The 18837-nt window shown below is 41.9% G+C and overlaps 1 protein-coding gene across 1 annotated transcript in view; it reads left to right on the forward strand.

Moving 5' to 3' along the window:
- Positions 1–18837, forward strand: part of LOC115776688 (contactin-associated protein-like 5) — a 242758-nt gene that overhangs the window by 147203 nt on the left and 76718 nt on the right. Inside the window, exons 13-14 of the mRNA XM_030724438.1 lie at positions 13226–13382; positions 18599–18726. Of these exons, the coding sequence (XP_030580298.1) occupies positions 13226–13382; positions 18599–18726 (285 nt within the window). The remainder of the gene's footprint in view (positions 1–13225; positions 13383–18598; positions 18727–18837) is intronic.

Genomic DNA, 18837 nt, shown 5'->3' on the forward strand with positions numbered 1-18837 from the left:
CCCACTGCTATTCTGCATAGGCCTGAATCCCCTCAGCCAGATCATCAACAAGACTGGCTATGGATACCGACTACGAAATGGAGCAAACATCAGCCACTTCCTGTACATGGATGACATCAAGCTGTATGCTAAGAGTGAACAAGATATCGATTCACTGATCCACACCACCAGGATCTACAACAATGATATCGGCATGTCATTCGGACTGGAGAAGTGTAGTCGGATGATAACTAAGAGAGGAAAAGTAGTCAGAACTGAGGGGATTACACTACCAGAAGGCACCATTGCAGACACAGAGGACAGCTACAAGTACCTTGGAATCCCACAGGCAAATGGGAACCATGAAGAGGCCGCTAGGAAAGCTGCAACCTTCAAGTACCTACTAAGAGTAAGGCAAGTCCTGAAGAGTCAGCTGAATGGGAAGAACAAGATCCGGGCTATCAACACCTATGTCCTGCCAGTTGTCAGATACCCTACTGGGATAATAAGCTGGCCAAAAGAGGAGATGGAAGCCACTGATGTTAAGACAAGAAAGCTTCTTACCATGCATGGAGGGTTTCACCCCAAATCCAGCACCCTGAGACTGTACGCTTAGTGGAAGGAAGGTGGCCGAGGACTAGTGAGTGTCAGAACCACTATCCTAGATGAAACAACAAAGATCCATAAATACATCAGGAAGATGGCCACAAAGGATCGTGTGCTTAGTGAGTACCTCAGGCAGCAGAAACCAGAGAAAAAAGAAGAACAGGAACCATCATGGAAGGACATGCCTCTGCACAGCATGTACCACCGGCAGATAGAAGAAGTGGCTGTCATAGAGAAATCCTACCAATGACAGGACAAAGCTGGACTGACAGACTGCACAGAGGCACTAATCATGGCAGCACAGGAACAAGCTCTGAGTACAAGATCAATAGAGGCTGGGGTTACCACACCAGGCAGGACCCCAGGTGGAGGCTGTGCAGAGATGCTCCTGAGACAATCCAGCACATAACAGCAGGGTGCAAGATGCTAGCAGGCAAGGCAGACATGGAATGCCATAACCAAGAGGCCGGCAGAGTATACAGGAACATCTGTGCTGAGTATGACCTGGTCAAAATGGGACACACCCCCAAGGGTGGCTGAGAACAACAGAGCTAAGGTCCTGTGGGACTTCCAGATACAGACAGACAAACTTGTGGTGGCTAATGAACTGGACATTGTAGTGGTGGACAAACAAAGGAAGAAAGTCGTAGTGATAGACGTTGCAATACCAAGTGACGGGAACATCAAGAAGAAGGAACAAAAGAAGCTCGACAAATACCAAGGGCTCAGAGAGGAGCTGGAAAGGATGTGGAAGATGAAGGTAACAGTGGTCCCCGTGGTAATCGGAACCTTTGAGGCAGTGACCCCCAAACTGGGAGAGTGGCTCCAACAGATTCCTGGAACAACATCCGAGATCTCTGTCCAGAAAAGCGCAATACTGGGAACAGCTAAGATACTGCGCAGAACCCTCAAGCTCCCAGGCCTCTGGTAGAGGACCCGAGCTCACCCCATGGATTTTTTTTTTTTTTTTTTTTTTATATATATAAACAAAACATTATGACATAATGCTTTGCTACTTCTGGGCCAGTGGTGGTGGCTTTCTCTCAGGGCATGGTCCAGCATACAAACACTTATGGTGCATGGCGTTGTATTTAGGGTGATCTTCTAGTCTGTCTTGCAGTTTGGCTCAGAGGTCACTGAGCTCCTGGCTGCGGAAGCTTGGGAGTCTTAATCCAGCCCAATATGCCCTCTAAGAAAAATCAGGAAACTACACTGAAAGTTTGAGTCTCTTGACTTTGAATGCACACATAGCAGATAAGACCCTGAATGCAAAAAATAAAAATTTAATCAGCCCATCTCTGTCAACAAAAACAATGGTTATGTGACAAAGTACCAACTCCTGTGCATCCTATGAATAAAAGACAAATGAACAAGTACTTTGAAAAGATTTAACATTGATAAAAGTACTAAAGTGATTTTGGTCATTAACCCTTGAGGCACCTTTAAACTGATTATACACTTTTTATCTTTAGGTCCCAAAATGTTACAGCTGCTAAAACTATAATGTAAACATTCAGTGTTAATTATTTTCACCTTCACAGCATCACCTTTTTATATACATTTTGGGTTGTTCAAAAGAAGCCAGATTTTATATAAAGTTAAAAAAAAAAACAATAAGTAATATTTTACAAAAATAAAACTGCATTTACAAGCTAACTACACAAATACAGCAGACCAACAATACAATCCAATACGTCTTACCAGCTTCCTTCTTGCACGACACCAGGCAGGATTTTTAATGGCTGCCGCCTTTTCCTGAACGTGAGGTTGACTGTAGCAGAAGTTGCGGAGGACCGTCTCGTAGGTTTTGCAAGAAGCTGGAAAACATTTTTGTACATTATAAATACAGAGTGTAAACACAGTGTATACATAAACATATTCAGGCAAAAACACACACACAAAAATACAACACCAACAGCTACTTACACACAATTGAATTATATCACTGTCCACGGATTAGGAACACTCACACACATTGAATACTGCTGCTTTGTTTTTGATTCTTACCTCTGCAGAGGATCATACCGGCTTTTATTGGATTCAGAGTTGTGCAGGCCGCGAACTGCTTCTAATATGATGAAACCAAATAAAAATAAGAAACCAAATCACAATACGTCTGTCAGCTTACTGTGACCATTCCGCCACTCTTAGTATTTTCGTTTTAGAAACGACCAAGTCTTACCGCAGTTTTCGGATTGTGCTGCCATCTTTTCTTTGTTAGAGTCCAGATCATCGAGTCTCTACACAATAGACGCCATCTTGTCTTTCAGTTGCGCTAGTAGAAACTTGAGTAACTGAGGAGATAACCCACTCATTGCAGCCAGCAGTGTCTTCTCGTCTGCAGCGGGGCTGGTTGAAGCTGGCTGGTAGACAGGCCGGCTTTCACGAGGAGCTTCTGGGGTGTTGAAAATATTCAATTCAGTTCAATTCAATATTATTTATATAGCGCCAAATCACAACAAACTTTCGCCTCAAGGCCGCTTTGTATTGTGGGTAAAGACCCTACAATAATACAGAGAAAACCCAACAGTCAAAACGACCCCCTATGAGCAAGCACTTGGCGACAGTGGAAAGGAAAAACTCCCTTTTAACAGGAAGAAACCTCCAGCAGAACCAGGCTCAGGGAGGGGCAGTCATCTGCCGCGACCGGTTGGGCTGAGGGGAGAGAAAGACATGCTGTGGAAGAGAGCCAGAGATTAATATCAATTAATGATTAAATGCAGAGTGGAGTATAAACAAAGTAAATAAGGTGAATGAGAAGAAACAGTGCATTATGTGAACCCCCCAGCAGACTAGGCCTATAGCAGCATAACTAAGGGATGGTTCAGGGTTACCTGATCCAGCCCTAACTATAAGCTTTATCATAAAGGAAAGTTTTAAGCCTAATCTTAAAAATAGAGAGGGTATCTGTCTCCCGAATCCAAGCTGGAAGCTGGTTCCACAGAAGAGGCGCCTGAAAGCTGAAGGCTCTGCCTCCCATTCTACTCTTAAGTATCCTAGGAACCACAAGTAAGCCAGCAGTCTGAGAGCGAAGTGCTCTATTGGGGTGATATGGGACTATGAGGTCTTTGAGATAAGATGGGGCCTGATTATTCAAGACCTTGTATGTGAGGAGAAGGATTTTAAATTCTATTGTAGATTTAACAGGGAGCCAATGAAGAGAAGCCAATATGGGAGAAATCTGCTCTCTCTTTCTAGTCCCTGTCAGTACTCTAGCTGCAGCATTTTGGATCAGCTGAAGGCTTTTCAGGGAGCTTTTAGGACAGCCTGATAATAATGAATTACAATAGTCCAGCCTAGAAGTAATAAATGCATGAATTAGCTTTTCAGCATCACTCTGAGAAAGGATGTTTCTAATTTTAGAAATATTGCGCAAATGCAAAAAAGCGGTCCTACATATTTGTTTAATATGTGCATTGAAGGACATATCCTGGTCAAAAATGACTCCAAGATTTCTCACAGTGTTACTGGAGGCCAAAGTAATGCCATCCAGAGTAAGTATCTGGTTTGACACCAGATTTGTGGGGCCGAGAACAAGAATTTCAGTTTTATCTGAATTTAGAAGCAGGAAATTAGAGGTCATCCAGGCCTTAATGTCTTTAAGACATTCCTGCAGTTTAACTAATTGATGTGTGTCATCTGGCTTCATTGATAGGTAAAGCTGAGTATCATCTGCATAACAATGAAAATTGATGCAATGCTTTCTAATAATACTGCCTAAGGGAAGCATGTATAATGTAAATAAAATTGGTCCTAGCACAGAACCCTGTGGAACTCCATAATTAACCTTAGTGTGTGAAGAAGGCTCCCCATTTACATGAACAATTTGGAGTCTATGAGATAAATATGATTCAAACCACTGCAGTGCAGTACCTTTAATACCTATAGCAAGCTCTAATCTCTGTAATAAAATGTTATGGTCAACAGTATCAAAAGCTGCACTGAGGTCCAACAGGACAAGCACAGAGATGAGTCCACTGTCAGAGGCTGTAAGAAGATCATTTGTAACCTTCACTAATGCTGTTTCTGTACTGTGATGAATTCTGAAACCTGACTGAAACTCTTCAAATAAACCGTTCCTCTGCAGATGACCAGTTAGCTGTTTTACAACTACTCTTTCAAGAATCTTTGAGAGAAAAGGAAGGTTGGAGATTGGCCTATAATTAGCTAAGACAGCTGGGTCAGTGATGGCTTTTTAAGTAGAGGTTTAATTACAGCCACCTTGAAGGCCTGTGGTACATAGTCAACTAATAAAGACTGATTGATCATTTTTAAGATTGAAGCATCAATAATTGGAAAGACTTCTTTAAACAGTCTAGTAGGAATGGGATCTAATAAACATGTTGCTGGTTTGGAAGAAGTAACTATTGAAGTTAACTCTGAAAGATCAACTGGAGCAAAAGAATCTAAACAAATACCAGCAGTGCTGAAAGCAGCCGAACATGAAGAATAATCTTTGAGATGGTTATGAATAATTTTTTCTCTAATGTCTAAAATTTTATTTGTAAAGAAATCCATGAAGTCACTACTAGTTAAAGTGAAAGGAATACTCGGCTCTACAGAGCTCTGACTCTTTGTCAGCCTGGCTACAGTGCTGAAAACAAACCTGGGGTTGTTCTTATTTTCTTCAATTAATGATGAATAGTAAGATGTCCTAGCTTTACGGAGGGCTTTTTTATAGAGCAACAAACTCTTTTTCCAGGCTAAATGAGCATCTTCTAATTTAGTGAGACGCCATTCCCTCTCCATCTTTCGGGTTATCTGCTTTAAGCTGTGCGTTTGTGAATTATACCACAGAGTCAGGCACTTCTGATTTCCTTTTCAGAGGAGCCACAGTATCCAAAGTTATACGCAGTGAGGATGTAAAACTATTGACGAGATAATCAACCTCACTAGGAGCAGAGTTTAGGTAGCTGCTCTGTACTGTGTTGGCACTGAAGAGCATAATAATTAAGGAATTAGATCCTTAAACTTAGTTACAGCACTTTCAGAAAGATTTCTACTGTAATAAAACTTATTCCCCACTGCTGTGTAATCCATTAAAGTAAATGTAAATGTTACTAAGAAATGATCAGACAGGAGGGGGCTTTCAGGGAATACTGTTAAGTATATTAAATTGAATCTAACAATAGACGACCTCCTCCATTGTCGTACCAGGAAAGCAGCATAGACACAGAACGCCATTCAGTTTGAAAAATGAGGAGACGGAAGAGAACATCGATACTTATTTCCTGTGGTCTTGCGAGACCTTCAGCGTGACCGTGACCCTGTACATGATCTGTATTGTCCATCACAGGCGAGGACGCTGCCACACGGAATCGAACCAAAATAAATAACAGACGTATAGATGGAATTATGAAAAGAATATTGACGTGAGAATACGGTGGTGAAATTGCTAATATTTTGCATTCACAAATAACTGGAACTTTGTTACTTGATGACACATCTGATATGCTTTATGTAAAGCACAGTGCTTTGGTGTCAGCAGAAAAACTTCTCTTGGAACAGTGTACAGCGGTGCCTCTGTCTCCATTCCACCACAGAATCTTAAATGAGGCTGACAGGTATGCATTGTTGAAAATGTATCATCAGACGTTCCCTGAAAATGATATCACTGATGTTCACTGCTTTGCCATGACATGCAACAGGGTAACATATCAGAATGTGACTTACTCCATAGATGGATCAGGGTGGCTGTAGCTCAGTAGGTAGAGCAGGTCACCTACTGTTCGGAAGGTCAGCGGTTCGAATCCTGGCTACTCCAGGCTACATGCCAATGTATCCTTGGGCAAGATACTTAAGAAGAAGAAGAAGAAGAAGAAGAAACAGCCTTTATTGTCCCACAGAGGGGAAATTTGGGTGTAACAGCAGCCGCAGTTATTATAAATATAAAGAAAGATATAATAATTCACACTATTAAGAAAAGAATATATAGTGTGAATTATTATATCTTTATTTATATTTATAATAACGATATAATAATTCACACTATATATTCACTATATATACACTATATACTTAACCCTAAGTTGCTCTCCGACCGTTCTGTCGGAGTAAGAATGCGTGTGAATGCTAGTTAATTAAAAAAGCACTTAGCTTAATTAATGATGGAAGTGCTTGTATGAATGGGAGTGCATGGGTGAATGCAAACAGGTTGTATAAGCGCTTTGAGTGCTCTGATTGAGTAGAAAAGCGCTATATAAGAACTAGTCCATTTACCATGGATCCAGAGCAGAAAGGTCAGCACATGTACATGCTAAGTGGTGTGAAAACACTTACACTTTTGAGGAACCAGTCATTGACTGCAGTTCATAGTTGTCAATATTGTGTCAAAATGCAGTATATTTAAACATGTTGTTGCACAAGTTTCTTGGCTCAAACTCCACCCAGACAGACATTTTTATGGCAAGCCAGTAGAAGTTTGGTGCTTGCAGGGAACAGATGCCTCATTCCCAGCATCATTTCTATCTGTTGAGCGCGTTGCTGGAAGATGTGTTGTACACACATCCACTGTCTGTTTAAGCAGGACAACTGAGAAGGTGACTGTTGTACTGCCACTCTGCACAGTGGTTGAGACAGGCCCGGTTCTAGCCCACTGTAGTTGGGTGGGCAGACTGAAAATGTAGGTGGGCAAGTATATATATAATATGACACAAAATATTAGGCTATATTTTTTTGTTTTTTGGGAGTTGAATACAGCCCTAGTAGGCACAAAGATATACATATACCCTCTCCATTTATCTGGGTTTGGGACAAAACAAAAAGTACACAGATTTGTGACCTTCTGTGGCTGGAATATACTTTTTTTTTTTTTATTCTTTTTGTTTTCTTTTTTTTTATTATACAACAGTACAACAGAAAGAGAACAGCAACTGCAAAAAATGCAAAATGTGAAAGACTACAGAATCATTCTTCTGGTTTTTTTTGGGCAAACTTTGTGACAAATTCATTTGGGAAGCAGAAACATGTGTCCTGAGCCACAGAGTATTCCAGCCAAGGTCTAGTGCGGTACCACGCTGGGTTGAATGAGCGGAATGTATTGGCGAAGGCACGATGGTTAGCTAGTACTGGCTGTGTGGGCCAGGGTTATAATAGTTTTGGATTTTTACATTATTGTTTAGTTACTGTGAATGCTGCAAAGCATTCACAGTATTGTTCTTGTACTCCAAAAACCTTCGGTCGCTAAAAACTCAAGCAGCGTTTGGGCTACAGACACCGTTCTGGTATCAAAACATTCAGCCTGTTCTGGAGATTTGTGCTATTACTTTTCTTTTTGTAACCTTTATACTTTTTAAGATATTGAACTTTTTGTAATCTTCATTTTTGCCATTCAAAATGAATGGGGAAGTTGCAAATCCTTTTCAAATCCTTTCAGGCTTTAAAAGCTAATACTTCAGCATACCTTCAGCTAGAAAGACCATTTAAGCTTTAAAATGAAGCCAAGCCTTTCAGCTATTCAGCTATTACTTTTTGTATTGATAACTTTTATGGTTTTTGAACAGTTACAGTTTAAGCATAAGAAGGTTTTTTGCTCTTTTGAGCGTTTATAATGGTTGTGTATTGGGTCGTCTAGAGTGCGCATTCCAAAGGTTAGAGTGAGAGACTTGAAATTCTTCAGCTGAAAAACTTCTCTCTAAACTGCCGCTGTGTCCACACTCTTCACTCTACAGCCATCATTTTATGATCAAAACGTAGCGCCGCTTCTCTACTTTCAAACAATGTGTCTCTCAGCCCTGAGAAATGTAAACTTTTTAAACTGTGAGGCTTCAAGCAGAGGGAGCACCCTCCAACTCCTCCATCTGCCTCTATAGTAATTTTCGGGAGGTGATTTTCTCAAAACCAGAAAAGAGCCCTTTTTTAAAACTGCTCCCATGACCACATTTTGAAAGCCAGGAAAATAAAAATTATACCATTGTTTAGAACAGGGCCTTGTGACACTCACAGTTCAAAAATTATTTTGATAGACGCTACGGTTTTTGATTTATAAGCAGTTGTTCGGGAGGTGCGCCAATACAAATTCAACAGGGCTTTGCCACAAAGTGCATTTAAACAGTTACACAGCTGTTTTGAGTTGGCAGAACTAAATGTGCAGCAGCATTCTGATTGGCTCATAAGACTAAACTGATTGGTGGATTTATCTTCTGCATGCAAGCTGTTCAAAGTTGAGCTGTTTCTTGTTCTTTCATAACTTCAGCACCGTTTATGCTACAGAAACCGTTCTGGTATCAAAATGCTCAGCTTCTTCTGCAGATTTATGCTGTTACTTTATGCCATTATGTTTAACAGCTGTTAAGCTGTTTAACACCTGTTCAGCATTATTAACACCTGTTCAGCATTATTAACACCTGTTCAGCAGTTTAACAGCTGATCAGCATGTTTAACAGCTGTTCAGCATTTTTAACAGCTGTTCAGCATTATTAACAGCTGTTAAGCATTTTTAACAGCTGTTCAGCATTATTAACAGCTGTTCAGCATTATTAACAGCTGTTCACCGGTTTAACAGCTGTTCAGCACCACTACACACACACACACACACTGTTCAGCTTTTTAAACACCTGTTCAGCTTTTTAACACCTGTTCAGCAGTTTAGCAGCTGTTCAACATTTTTAACAGCTGTTCAGCATTTTTAACAGCTGTTCAGCAGTTCAACAGTTCAGGTATTCAGCAGTTCAGCAATTCAGCAGTTCATTGAAGCTCATTCAGCAAATAAAGATTCAGCTGTTTGAAGCCTTTCTTGGCATTTCAGCTGCAATCTTTCAGCATGCAGCATTCACAGTGCATTTTCTGCAGGAAATGCTTTTTCTAGTTTTAGTTAGTTGTTACTTTTTTTTCTCTAATTCAGTTAGTTTTAATTAGTTTTCAGAGTAGCTTTGCTTGTTTTTATTAGTTTTTATTTTCGGTTTAATGCTTAGTTTCAGTTTAGTTTCGTTAGTTTCAGTATTAGTTTTAGTATTTTCATACTTTGTCATGTGCAAGATTCAATGCACAAAAGTGACTATTGTGTAAGAAAAACTCAAGATACCATAAAGAAATATATTCAACAACCAACAGTTCACAAGACAGAAGCACTACATGCTAAATGTGTAATAATTAGGACGCACATGAACATCAACAGGGAGAAACAAAGAAAAATATGAACTCCCAAACTCAATAAATTCTACAATAAACTCCCAATAAACTCCAGTGTCAGTGCAGTAGATTAACAACAGCTACATGTGGTGTTTGACAAAAACAAACTCTTTGAAGGAGTCAAAGGTCAAATCCAGCTGCATCCTGATTTCTCCACCACCCAAAGCTGCTTCTGTTAGCTTGGTTAGATGCCTGCGATTAGACTTGCAGGGTCTTTGCAGCCTCTGTACACAACCTATGGAAGTGTCCGACCTCATGTCCGCATTTATGCTTGTGTGGCTGTGTGTGTTGTGTGTGTTAATTACCTTGTGGTCGTGTGCCGCAGTGCCAGCTGGGACCTTTTTTGGTCCTCGCTCTTTGTGTTCAGTTTTTTGGCTGCAAACATATTTGTCCCTGTTTTTCCACTTCCTTCATTTCCTCACGTCCATTACGACAGCCGTCTCCCTCCAGGAATTTGCTGACATTTGTGAGTCCTTATACTGATGCTTTGATTATTATTCCTGATTGTTATTCTCTCACTGATAAAGTAGACGGAAACGCACAAGAAATAAACAGGTTCATCACAGCATTGCGGCAGCATGGACCCGCTCTGAACCCGGTCGGTTCAGAGCGACTCTGCCGCTTTCTCGTGCACAGGCACACACACAGCTGCCCGACGACGCTCCTAGCTTAAACGCGGAGAGCGGAAAAATGATCAAGCCACAATAATTTCAGTTAGTTTCAGTTAGTTTTTTAAACTCACAATACAGTTTTAGTTAGTTATCGTTTTTTCCTTTTAATTGTAGCCTTTATTTTTTTAGTTAACGACAATGTTTTTTCAATTTTAGTTTTCATTATTTCATTCGTTTTCATTAACTATAATAACCCTGGTGTGGGCACAGTGCTATTCAGGTCCGCAACGCTAGGACCTGGCGCTGAAATGGCCAGAGGAAGGACCTGCTTTGGGTCTGGGGTTGTGGCTAGATTAGGACTAGCATCAGGGGTGCTTGTGCTATTACATGCAGAGAAACTAGTCAGCAGATTGTCTGCTGATCGGACAGAGGAGGAGACGGAGCAGGTAACCCGCTCAGGGGGAGATATTTCAGCACGGGCAGCAGCGGGACGGGAGCTGTTGGGGATACCCCAGTGCTAGATTTACTGATAGATGCGATACATGCTCATGGTAAAAAGAAGTAAAAATATTAACATGGAAATTAGAGTGTGACCCAGATTAAGGAAAACCACGAAACGAGGGGGTACAGCCCTGAATCAGGCCTCTTTCCCACCAACAGGGTTCCGGAGCCCGTGCCGTAATTTGAACCATGAGGCGGGTTTTCCACCACCGAAACACTTGGTGCTCGGCCGAAAAACGGGTTCAGTTCCGGCCCCGCAAACTAGCTGGTCTCGTACCAGGAACGCGTGATGAAAGCGTGTGAGAAAGTCAAAGTGTGGAAAATAAAAACTATTGTAGGCGTAGCTTGATGGGAGTACCATTTGCTGCCTGCAGGCGGTATGGGAGATTTTGATTGGGTGGGCAAGAATCAGATTTGGGTGGGCTGAGCCCACCCTTGTCCTATGCTACCGCCGGCCCCGGGTTGAGATTTAGATTTAGTATGGGGCAGCGCCCCTATAAAACGTTTATGGCAGCATTCATGGGATGTTGTCTGAATGTTCAATGCTAGCTGGGAAGCCACTGCACAGAAGAGGATGATGGTGTGACAGACTTTTCGTTACAGTGAATTAGACTGAAAACTGAGTATGCTTTTCAATGAAAATAATGCTTGTAGTGTCACCCAGATCAAGTTATAGCCTTTAGTGGACCGAAGGAGATAAACAAAGTTCAGGGTTCACAAAAAACTCCATGACAAAGGCTCACAGACAGAAGCTCACAGCCTTATTGGAAAAAGGGACAAAAGCTGAAAACTTCCAAAAGTAGATAATACTAATTTATAAATTAGAATGATTTCTTGTGAATTTAGTCATGTTTGAATGTTTCGCTGTATAATAATTTATGTGTAGTCACATTGTAATGGAAAAAGACTCAAAAGATGATAATGTAAATTTGATTACATATATTTCAAAATAAAAATATGTTGGTTACAACTGTTGGGAGGGGTAGACCACTGGTGAGTACTGGTGACCACTGGTGAGTACTTGATTTACATTTGTATGACTCACAGAAACCTCCTTTACATATGAAAGCCTGCCCTAGACCTGAGGAGAGGGGGGAGCTGAGGGAGCACTGACACAGAGAGTCCACGGCAGTTTCCCTACAGTTTATTGTTCTGGCCAAAGCCTCCTGCTGAGAGCCCAAAATCTCAAGGCGTGCCAGAAACTGTCGACAAACCCATTTTCATGCAGTGCAAGTTTGTGTTCCACTGGGTGGTGGGAGTCGAAGAGTACTGGTCCGTGTGTGTGGGCTTCCAGTAAACTTCAATGTTGAGGCTTCCATCTTCCTCAATAAGTGTCAAAATCCGGTAGCGAGGCAGGAGGAATGTGGACCCAAACTGCAGAACTCAGACGGGCGTAACTTAGAACACAGCTTTAATTGCTGGCAGGAATTATGGAGTAAACTAACTCAAAGAACATGGCAATTCAGACAGACTGGAAGTACTGCAGGGGCACTCGCTACAACAAGGGACAACGCAACAGAGAACAAAGGGAAATGCAGACAATATATACACAGGGAAAGACGAGGGACAAAATGAGACAGCTGGAGAGAACAGGTGTACAGAATCATACTAATGAAAAACAGGAAGTAAAACTCAAAATTTCACACAGGGAACAGGAGGCTTGGAAAATAAAACAGGAAGTACAAACTAAATATGGAAGGAACAGACATGACCAGAATACGGAGGACTTGACAAGAGAGAGGCAGGCACACTGAAGCAGGCACACTGATCCTGCTTCAGTGTGCCTGCTTCTGAAGTAAACAGTCACCAGGACACAGGGATCAAGGAAAACAGGAAACAAGAATACTAACCACTATAACTAAGAACAGTACTCAAAACATAATGAAATGAAACTCAAAACCCATAGGGAACTGAGAATGAATAATAACAAAAATTACGGACCAAAACACTGGGCAAAGCCCAGGACCGTGACAATAAGCACTACACTGTCCAGGAACAGTAACCTATTATTCCTGGTATTCTCCCTGGTAAATGTATTCATCCAATGAGTTGATGTGGCGAGTGAAGCATTCTACTTCTACTTCTACTACCTAGGTCTCTTCAGCTTTTGGTTTGAGAACTGAAGAAGCCTTTCAGATGAGAGGTGAAATGACTTCAAGAAACAAAAAGGAGTCCAGTTGCCCAGTTTTTCAAGCTCCAGAGATTACTATTACCTGGATGACTGAGAAGTGATATATATTATGCAATTTACTCATACATTATGACATATATCTCTACTCTTGTGACACACACCAGCTGCTTTTACAAGTATTGATGATTGTTATAATACTGGCTTAGAAATATATCCTATGAGAATTTTGAAGTATTGTCTAACTTCTTCTGTGGCTGTTTGGTTGCAGATGGCCGCCCGTTGTCCTGGTGGTTGGACCAGAAAGGAGAAAAGCGGACCTACTGGGGAGGCTTCCTGCCTGGAGTCCAGCAGTGCTCCTGCAGCCTGGAGGAGAATTGTGTTGACATGAACTACTTCTGTAACTGTGACGCTGACAAAGACACATGGTACAAAACACAATCACAGTGACATCTGTTCCTGACCCCATTGCCACTATATATTTTCCTTTTGTCCTCCTCCAAGCTCAAGTCCTCTACCAGAGGCCTGGGGGCTTGAGGGTCCTGTCCAGTATCTTAGCTGTTCCCAGGACTGTGCTATTCTGGATGGAGATCTCAGATGTTGTTCCAGGAATCTGCTGGAGCCCTTCTCCCAGTTTGAGGTTCACTGCCCCAAGTGTTCCAGTTACCATGGGTACCACTGTTGCCTTCACCTTCCACATCCTCTCAGCCCTTGGTATTTATTGAGCTTCTTGTGTTCCTTCTTCCTGATGCTTCCCTGGTTGCTTGGCATTGCTACATCTATCACTATGGCTTTCTTCCTTTTCTTGTCCACCACCACGATGTCCGTGGTTAGCCATTACCTGTTTGTCTGTCTGCATCTGGCAGTCCCACAGGATCTTAGCTCTGTCATATCCCATATTTTGCACCTTATTGTTATATGCTGGATTGTTTCAGGGGTGTCTCTGCACAGCCTGCACCTGGGGTCTTGCCTGGTGTGGTAGTCCCCAGCCTCTATCAATCTTGTGCTTAGAGTTTGTTCCTGTGCCAGAACAGCAGAGGGGACAGTACATCTCCTTGGTAAATCCCACACTTGATGGTGACTTGTCCAATTTACTTGAAGTTGGCCTCTAGTGTTGTTCTTGATGTTCGTGATGAAGGCTCTTAGGGTTGTGTTGATCTTGTACAGTTTTGACATTCCAGGATCCATGTGTGGCACCGAGGCATAGGCTTTCTTGTAGTCAGTGCAGGTGCTGCACAGGTTGGTCAGTTTGGTCGTACAGTCTCGAGTAACTGCTCTATCCAGCATAAGCTGGTGTTTTGCTCTGGTGTTACTGCCAATTACTTTCTGGGCCCTGCTCATGTATTGCGCTATGGGCCTGTTCATCTTAGCTACTATGATGCCTGAGAGGAGTTTCCATGTAGTACTAAGGATAATAAAAATAATAAAAAACAAAGATACTCCTGGAAGTCAAAATGCTCTACATTTTGTGTGCATTCATATGTGCATGTAGTGCTCTAAGTTATGATATGTGTCTACACTCACGATACCCAGCATCATGTTATGGCTTCCCTTTCTCGTCTCCTCCAGCCCACTCTCTGCTCTCAGGGCTTGGATGCTGACTGCACATAAATTCATCCAGTGTTTGAGGTCCTCGGGAAACACTGGGCCCTCGATCTTTTTTGCAGATAAATTTGTTGATTGTTTTAGGGCTGTGTTTTCTTCATCTAACCCCTTTCACTGGCATTACATGTGTAGCAGCATTCCAACAGTTCCCTATTCTCATGTGTTGTCAACTTATGCCATAGCTGTATCCTTGTACATTTAGCCCACTTATCATCAGTATGCCCTGGTTCCTCAACACACATCTTCAATTATATTTCTCTTGCTCAAATTCTGAGAAAGGTTTGAATAGCACAGGGGTGTCTAGCCCGGGACCCTTACTGGATGGGATTTCAACCCCAGACCTATTGTTCCAAAGATGGTAGTGTTGCCATTACACTAAAAAAAAAAAACAAACAAACAGGTAAGCTGTCCTGTTCTTCAAGAATTTGCATCCAAAAATGTTAAGTTCAGTTTGGAAGCATACATGATATAATATTCTTTTCACAAAATATCTTGTGCAAGTTACAATAAAAAATTTCTCCCTTCAGAATAACCATTTAACATTGATCCTGCAATTGTAAATGATGGCAGCGCATGAACAACGTGAGTCTCAGCACCTCTCCAGTCTTTGTAAATTAGTGCCTGCTCCTTGCTGGTCTGTTCATTCAGAACAGCACTGCTTTAACATCCTACAGCAGACTGGAGCTCTTTGTCATCAGAACACCCAACTCAAACAGTTTTAACACCGATCTATGACTCATTCCAAAGATCTCCAGAACACCAGAGGCTGCCCAGTCTTCCCGGCTGGGCAGAAGTGCTTGTAGACAACGCCAAGACCCTGAACAAAGGTGAGGTAAGCACGGGGGAATACGAGCTAATCTAAAGCTAACACCGCATCAGCTCCCGTTACCCAGAATTTTCCTCTGTAATGTCCGGTCTCTAATGAACAAAATGGAGGACAAATGCACTCTGCATTTAATCATTAGTTCTTATTAATCTCTGGCTCTCTTCCACAGTGTGTCTTTTGTCCTGTCTCTCTCCCCTCAGCACCAACCAGTCACAGCAGATGACTGCCCCTCCCTGAGCCTGGTTCTGATGGAGGTTTTTTCCTGTTAAAGGGAGTTTTTCCTTCCCACTGTCGCCAAGTGCTGCTCATAGGGGGTCATTTTGACTGTTGGGTTTTCTCTGTATTATTGTAGGGTCTTTACCTACAATATAAAGCACCTTGAGGCAGCTGTTGTGATTTGGCGCTATATCAATAAAATTGAATTGAAAAATTGAATTGAAGTGAATTCCCCATTTACATGAACAAATTGTAGTCTACGAATATGAATACGAATACCTTTATTAGTCCTCTATTAGATAAATATGATTCAAACCACTGCAGCGCAGTACCTTTAATACCTATAGTATGCTCTAATCTCTGTGATAAAATGTTATGGTCAACAGTATCAAAGCTGCACTAAGGTCCAACAGGACAAGTACAGAGATGAGTCCACTGTCAGAGGCTGTAAGAAGATCATTGGTAACCTTCACTAATGCTGTTTCTGTACTGTGATGAACTCTGAAACCTGACTGAAACTCTTCAAATAAACCGTTCCTCTGCAGATGATCAGTTAGCTGTTTTACAACTACTCTTTCAAGAGTCTTTGAGAGAGAAGGAAGGTTGGAGATTGGCCTATAATTAGCTAAGACAGCTGGGTCAGTGATGGCTTTTTAAGTAGGTTTAATTACAGCCACCTTGAAGGCCTGTGGTACACAGCCAACTAATAAAGACTGATTGATCATTTTTAAGATTGAAGCATCAATAATTGGAAAGACTTCTTTGAACAGTCTAGTAGGAATGGGATCTAATAAACATGTTGCTGGTTTGGAGGAAGTAACTATTGAAGTTAACTCCGAAAGATCAACTGGAGCGAAGGAGTCTAAACAAATACCAGCAGTGCTGAAAACAAACCTGGGGTTGTTCTTATTTTCTTCAATTAATGATGAGTAGTAAGATGTCCTAGCTTTACGGAGGGCTTTTTTATAGCCTTTTCTAGGTTGTAAAAAAGCCTAGAAAAGGCCACTACACTGATTCTACGTTAAATGGCTAAATGAGCATCTTCTAATTTAGTGAGATGCCATTCCCTCTCCAGCTTACGGGTTGTCTGCTTTAAGCTGTGCGTTTGTGAATTATACCACGGAGTCAGGCACTTCTGATTTGAGGCTTTCCTTTTCAGAGGAGCCACAGTATCCAAAGTCGTACGCAGTGAGGAGGTAAAACTATTGACGAGATAATCGACCTCACTGGGAGCAGAGTTTAGGTAGTTAAAATAAGCCAACAAAACCTCAAAAGTCCATAAACTCAAAAACACTGGGTCCTAGACCAAGGACCATAACAGACGTATGCTAAAATAAAACTTTGCTTTCTGTGGGGCGACTGATGCACGACATACATGGAATTCATTTTTACATGTATTAGTTGCATGGGTAGGAGTTCCAAATTTTCCAAAATTTGGTAAATTTTTACCAAGTTTAGCACATGAAAAAAATTACTAATGGAAGTGCTGTTGTGTAGATCAAGGAACCAGAGTAGAGCTTCTGTAGTGAAAAAGCAGCTTAACCAATATGTAAATACAACCATAAATTTTGTCTAAAACTCAGTAATTTCAAGAGTTATTTGGGTCAGACGCACAATGGCCAGACATACTGATGTAGATCTGCCTGCACTGTCACATGCTTTTATGTGCACATATGTATGTGATGTGTGGTCCATGTCTGCTTCATTAGTTTCATACTCTCCACCAGGTGGCCTAATGTGATCTAAAGTAAACATGCAATTCCTTCCACAAGGAATCTTGTTCAGAGTTGTTCATATAACAGTCCTTTGAATTTTCAGCTTAAAGGTAGCTTGCTGTCATAAGACAATACAATTTAAATTTTTGTATGCCCCCAATTCAGGTCTACACATGGGCCACCAGTTGATCATTTATGCTTTAGCTGATATATTGATCACCTATTTCTTGAGACAATTAGAGAACCAAAGGACTTGCTTTCTTCTCAACACTAGTACCGCAGTGAGTAGTGCCACTCGCTTTGCTCTGGTCACTAGGCTGCATGATGTCCCATCCCTCCTTTTTAATTAGATCATAGTCATTACAGCTCACGACACGTCACAGTACACATAGGGCCTTGGGGGGCAAGTGTATCACACAGTGGTTAGTGGGTGGAGCTTTATGTATATCTTAGACATTGAGGGCCTTGGGGGGGCTGTTGGTCAGTGCTCATGTTACATCTGTTCCTCCAGTTTTAAGAGCACTGTAGCTTTCACACAGTCATAATCATTCTTCCCACTACACACACCCAACACATTGGGTGGGAGGAGGTCTTCCCACACTCCAGTTTCCTGCACCCTGCCTGGGGTAGGGACTGGCTAGTGGTTTGGGGCTGGGGTCAGCTGCTTGCCCAGGTTGCTGCTGGCTCTGTGCTGATACCTGTTCATCCACACTTCGTGTCCATATAAGGGCTGTGTGTGTGTATATGAGTGTGTGACAAATACGTGTGTGTGTATGAGTATGTGGCCTGTTTGTTTTGGTGTGTGTGCATGTTGGGCAGATGGGCTTTGACCCCTGTGGGACAGCTTACCTGGGAGTTGGGGCGGTGGCTCAGGCCTCTTTGGCATGGGGGTGGGGGCTATGCTGGGTGTTGGGTGGCTCTCGGGCACCTGGGGCCTCGGGGCCACGTTCTCGGCTCGTCCTGACGAAGAAGAAATAAAATAGAATTTAAATAAATAAAACGATTCCAAATGATTATGATCAAAGAAATCATTATATAAACACAGTATCACAGTTTTGTTGTATTACACTCTACAAATCTCTTTATACACACTATGTTAATCTTCACCTCAGCCAGTCCTCTCTGGGACTTCACATTAGGGAGTTTATTTGAATTTTTCCACAGGCTTTTGTCTGCCTTGTGATGTATTGCTGTGTTTTCTACTGTTTACTCAGCACAGGAATACATTTATCTGTGAGCTCTCATTTTTGTTTTGTTTTGTTTTTTGTTAATTTTGTCACAGGGCTACTGACACAGGGATCCTCTCCTATAAAGACCACCTGCCGGTCAGCCACATGGTGATTGGAGACACCAACAGAACAGACTCGGAGGCCATCTATCAAATTGGCCCTCTGCGTTGTTATGGAGACAGTAGGTGATGATTTCTGTGTTGAAGGTCCAGTTTAAGCTTGTAGCTGCAGATGGAAGCTTTGAGTCTCAGGCCTGGAGCAGAGAACTATCATCTTTATTCTTTGCATCATG

Source organism: Archocentrus centrarchus, unplaced genomic scaffold (assembly GCF_007364275.1).
Source record: "Archocentrus centrarchus isolate MPI-CPG fArcCen1 unplaced genomic scaffold, fArcCen1 scaffold_36_ctg1, whole genome shotgun sequence".
Classification (NCBI taxonomy): Eukaryota; Metazoa; Chordata; class Actinopteri; order Cichliformes; family Cichlidae; genus Archocentrus; species Archocentrus centrarchus.